Below are 5124 nucleotides of genomic sequence, written 5' to 3' on the forward strand. Positions count from 1 at the left end.
CAAGTGTAGCAGGTTCACACAGCTGTCCCGCCCTCCCCCAATCGGCAAGGCCCCTCGGGAGGCAAATTCAAGGCCTGCAAAGGGCTCTGGTTTGCCAGCCTGCAAGAGGCGGGGCAGGACCAGACATGACCCCAGGAGCTGAACAGCCGGGGGCCGCCCGAGCCTTGCGTCAGGCAGGGAGCCTCGGCTGCAGCGTGCTGCGCAATTCACTGAAGCGGGGCGGAGGCCGTGCTGCCCGCCGACGGCGCCGCCTCCTTCCGAGAGCGCTTTGGAGCCCGGAGTGCAGGGCCGGGGCTTTGCAGCGGCTCAGCGCACTCCTCCAGGGGAGCACGCCCGTCCTGGGCTCATTGCTCATTTCGTGGTCGCCTGATGAAAACGAATGAGCATTTGCCAAAGCTCCCTGCCTCCCGCGAGCCGTCCCCCGGCACCCTAGGCGCTCTCAGCTTTAGAGCGCGGGTGTCCGTGGACCAGCCACCTCTGGCGCCTTCCCACGCTCCTGGCACCCAGAAGGGCTCAAACTCACATTTGTGAACCCACAGGCTACAGGGAACCGAAGCCAGCACGGAGCCCGGGTGAGCGGGTGGGGGGCATGTCCCACCTGACGTCGCCAGGCCAGTAGGGATGATAAAAGAAAAAACCCTGGGATTTCAGATCCAGGGGGAAATGGGTCTGCAGGTAACCTTGGAGCTGAGCTGACGGTCCATGCACTGACTGTTCCCAGGTGCGGGGGAAGGAGGGGAGGCAGGCCTGCCTCTAATGCACTTACAGGCGAGTATTATCAGCCACAGTTTACAGCTGGGGAAACTGAGTCAGATTGATGCCAACCTTTTCTGACTTGCATGCCTCAAATGAAGCACCTCAAGGGGGGGCTGGTTGTCAGCTGGGGGGAGCCCCCCTCCCATCCCAGGGCCAAGTTGGGACCAACAGGTTTCAGGGTTTTGAGGATCATCCCACACGGAGCCAGGGGCAAAACAAGACGAGACCCCGAGCACCTGACTTCCCCCGTACAAGCCCTGGGGCACAGCTAGCCCTGGCTCAGAAGGGGATTCCCAGCAGGCTCGCTCCCCGGCAGCACCCCAGTTCCGTATTCCCCTCCTCAGCGGGGAACGTCCAGGGGCCGGTTCTGGCCCCATGTGCAGGGGGAGGAGCTCAGGGCCCCGGCCAGCAGCCCAGACTCCGCACCCTGCTCTGAAGATGGAAAGTGCTGAGTCTGACGCTCGTACCCCATGCCCAGGTGCCTGCTCGAGTGGCTACTGCGGTCGCGAACTAGCCACGCTCAACCGGCCATGAGGCTCCACCCCTGGCAGGCACCAGGCCAGACTAGTATCCTGAGGGGGTACCGCACAGCATCCTGGGGGGGAGTGGCAGTGGAGGAGGGCAGTTCTGTCATGCCCCACCCGGAAAGTCATGGGTCACATGCCTAAGCCTCGGGTGCTCGGCTGAGTGCCAGGGACTGGCCCCCCTCACAGCAGGGGACTTGCCAGCAGCTACACACTCCCCATGCCCCCTCCAGCCTGCTCCCCTTCTGCTGCAGGGCAGTCTCCATGCGGTGCACCCCTGGACACCCAACCCCCCACAGGGGCCCAGGGCAGGGGAGGAGCTAGCCTGGGGCTGCCCCTGCCCGGGGTCAGAGCTCCCCAGGGTGCCGCAGGGCTAGCTCACGCCCACGCCCCACACTCACCAGGCTTCTGGACAGAGCATTTTATTTGTAGAAAGTAAAAAGAGTCTCCTGCCTGTTAAACCCGTGCGACTCGCAGCCAGGGCCAGGCAGCTGCTGGCCACACAGGCAGGGGGCCGAGAGGACAGCCCTTTGAGTTGGCTCCACTTCCCCGTTGCCGGACCACGCAGGGTCTGTCCACGACATGTCCACGGGGAGGAACAGGGCGATCCAGGTACAAATAAATAGCCGGGCGCTCCTATGTACACGCTATGTACAGTGAGGGGTGCAGAGTCCACTGCCCTACCAGGGCCTCCAGATGCCCAGGTTTGCAGCTTGAGGGGGAGAGGGGGAGGCCTCCCGCCACCCCGTGGCCGGGCTGGCTGGCACTGCCCTCCGCCAGGCTGGGCACAAGTCCATGGGGCTGCGGCAGGGCTGGCGGCTGCAGGGCTCAGTGCTAGCCCTTTGCAGGTGCTCCAGCAGGCGGCTGCAGGCGTCTTGGCCCAGGAGGTGGGACGTGGCCAGCAGGCTGGGGAGGCGGGACAGGCAGGCGCGGTATCCTTCCCGGTAGCTCTCGGCGGGGTCTGCAGGGGAGAGAGTGAGTCAGCGCTAGGGTGCGGAGCCAGGGCTGCCTGGGCAGGAACCGCCCAGTCCCAGTGGCTCGGAGGGGAGCTCGTGGGGAGGCCCCCGGGGTGCAAGAGGAGCACAAGGAGGCTGGGCCAGGCCCACCAATGGGGGTGGCAAAGGGGACAATTGCCCAGAGGACCAGCCAACGTGATGAGCCCCTCCTCCCCGCCACCAGAGCGGCCACAGGCCCAGTGGCTAGGAGCCCCGGCCCCATGGAATTCCCCGGCCGGCTGCTGGGCTCCTAGGCGCTGGCAGGGTGGCGCGGCGCGGGCAGTGGCAAAGGCGGGGGAGGGGGGGCGTGTGGAAGCCCTGGCCATGCCGGAGGAGCAGGCCCAGCAGCCCAGCCAGCAGCTCCCAGGGGCACCAGCCCCCACAAGCTCAGGTGGACCATGGGGGGAGGCACTGACTGTTCTGCCCTGGGGCGGGCGGGGTGAGGGGCTCCCCGGCAGAGCGATTTGAGGAGGGGCGGCCGGTCCGAGCAGTGTCTGAGCCGAGAGGGCTGCACTCACCTGGGGCTGAGGGGCAGGGGCCGGGGGTCTCCTTGAGGAACTGCACGGTCATCTCCAGAATATCCGCCTTCTCCAGCTTGGAGCAACGCGAGCTCTGCGGGGGGAGGGGCAGGTTAGCCTGGGGAGAGCAGACGCTGCGCCACTGGGCCCGGGGAGCGCAGGAGAGAGAGCGCAAGGCCGGCCCGGGGGCGCAGGACAGAGCGCGCTGCGCGGGGGGGGCGGCCCGGGGGCGCAGGACAGAGCGCGCTGCGCGGGGGGGCGGCCCGGAGGCGCAGGACAGAGCGCGCTGCGCGGGGGGGCGGCCCGGAGGCGCAGGACAGAGCGCGCTGCGCGGGGGGCGGCCCGGGGGCGCAGGACAGAGCGCGCTGCGCGGGGGGCGGCCCGGGGGCGCAGGACAGAGCGCGCTGCGCGGGGGCGGCCCGGGGCGCAGGACAGAGCGCGCTGCGCGGGGGGGCGGCCCGGGGGCGCAGGACAGAGCGCGCTGCGCGGGGGCGGCCCGGGGCGCAGGACAGAGCGCGCTGCGCGGGGGGCGGCCCGGGGGCGCAGGACAGAGCGCGCTGCGCGGGGGGGCGGCCCGGGGGCGCAGGACAGAGCGCGCTGCGCGGGGGGGCGGCCCGGAGGCGCAGGACAGAGCGCGCTGCGCGGGGGGGCGGCCCGGGGGCGCAGGACAGAGCGCGCTGCGCGGGGGGGCGGCCCGGGGGCGCAGGACAGAGCGCGCTGCGCGGGGGGGCGGCCCGGGGGCGCAGGACAGAGCGCGCTGCGCGGGGGGGCGGCCCGGGGGCGCAGGACAGAGCGCGCTGCGCGGGGGCGGCCCGGGGCGCAGGACAGAGCGCGCTGCGCGGGGGGGCGGCCCGGGGGCGCTGCGCGGGTTCGGCCGGTACTCACGTCTTTGCCGATGAGCTGCAGGATGAGGGTTTTCAGCTGGCTCAGGCTCTCGTTGATGCGGGCTCGTCTGCGCTTCTCCATCAGCGGCTTGAGGGTCTGCGGGCACAAGCGCACGGGTCAGTCCCGCGGCAGCGGGGGCACAAGGCAGCCGCGCGGGTCAGGCCCCGGGGCTGCGGGTCCCGGGAAGTGGGGGGCGGACTCGAGGGGCCCCAGTGCTTGAGCGCGAATCGCTCACCTTCCGCAGCTCGGCGGCCTCCCCGCTGCTCCTGTGCGCGCCCAGCCTGGAGCTGTGGAGACGCGCCGCTTCGGGCACTGCGCTGCGCGGAGCCATGGGGCCAAGGCAGGCGGGCTGGGAGCTCTGTCCGGGCAGAGCGGCTGGAGGTGGAATCGCGCTCCCAGCCGGGGCCGGAGCTTTTTATGGAGCCGCCTCCGCTGGGGCCCGCCTCTCGCCTTTGTGCCGCGGCTGAAGAGGGACGCCCGGGGCAGGGCGGGCTCCTCAAAGCGGCCCCGCCAATGAACAGCCCCATCTGCTGCGCCCTGGGCCGGGGCGCTGGGATCGGGCCCTGGCTGCCGCGGTGCGCCCCTGGCTCCCCAGCCGGCCCTGCTGGGTCTGCCTGGCGGGGCGCCCGGAACCCGCAGCCACGGCTCGGCTCCCCGGCCCGCTGCAGCGCCAGCGGTACAGAGTCCCGGGCACCGCCGGGAAAGCCTCGGCCCTCCACACGCAGAAACACAGAGACTGACAGAAATACGCACCCACACAGACACCCGCACAGATACACCCCGCCACAAACTGACACCCCTACACACAGACACAGAGATACACCCCCCGCCACAAACTGACACCCCTACACACAGACACAGAGATACACCCCCCGCCACAAACTGACAGCCCTACACACAGACACAGAGATACACCCCTAGCCACAAACTGACACCCCTACACACAGACACAGAGATACACCCCCACACAAACTGACACCCCTACACACAGACACAGAGATACACCCCCACACAAACTGACACCCCTACACACAGACACAGAGATACACCCCCTAGCCACAAACTGACACCCCTACACACAGACACAGAGATACACCCCCACACAAACTGACACCCCGACACACAGACACAGAGATACACCCCCCGCCACAAACTGACACCCCTACACACAGACACAGAGATACACCCCCACACAAACTGACACCCCTACACACAGACACAGAGATACACCCCCTAGCCACAAACTGACACCCCTACACACAGACACAGAGATACACACCCCCACACAAACTGAAACCCCGACACACAGACACAGAGATACATCCCCACACAAACTGACACCCCTACACACAGACACAGAGATACACACCCCCACACAAACTGACACCCCTACACACAGACACAGAGATACACCCCCACACAAACTGACACCCCTACACACAGACA

At 68.3% G+C, this 5124-nt stretch overlaps 1 protein-coding gene across 1 annotated transcript; it reads right to left on the minus strand.

The window, feature by feature from the left end:
- Positions 1-1686: 1686 nt before the first annotated feature.
- On the minus strand, positions 1687-4460 carry HES2 (hes family bHLH transcription factor 2). Its single transcript, XM_075906334.1, has 4 exons — positions 3914-4460; positions 3679-3774; positions 2794-2887; positions 1687-2241 (listed from the first exon to the last, which is right to left on the minus strand). The coding sequence occupies exons 1-4, from the start codon at positions 4007-4009 to the stop codon at positions 1961-1963; spliced, it is 567 nt and encodes a 188-aa protein (XP_075762449.1). The 5' UTR covers positions 4010-4460; the 3' UTR covers positions 1687-1960.
- Positions 4461-5124: the final 664 nt, after the last annotated feature.

The sequence above is a fragment of the Pelodiscus sinensis genome, chromosome 23 (genome assembly GCF_049634645.1).
Source record: "Pelodiscus sinensis isolate JC-2024 chromosome 23, ASM4963464v1, whole genome shotgun sequence".
NCBI classification, from domain to species: domain Eukaryota; kingdom Metazoa; phylum Chordata; order Testudines; family Trionychidae; genus Pelodiscus; species Pelodiscus sinensis.

What these genes read in the sequence shown, in the direction of transcription:
- HES2 (XM_075906334.1), bottom strand. Translation starts at nt 4,009, where the DNA reads ATGGCTCCGCGCAGCGCAGTGCCCGAAGCGGCGCGTCTCCACAGCTCC. An exon ending in AGGCCGCCGAGCTGCGGAAG is followed by an intron (nt 3,775 to 3,913) that starts GTGAGCGATTCG and finishes TTGTGCCCGCAG; the next exon opens with ACCCTCAAGCCGCTGATGGA. An exon ending in CCCCTGCCCCTCAGCCCCAG is followed by an intron (nt 2,242 to 2,793) that starts GTGAGTGCAGCC and finishes TCTCCCCTGCAG; the next exon opens with ACCCCGCCGAGAGCTACCGG.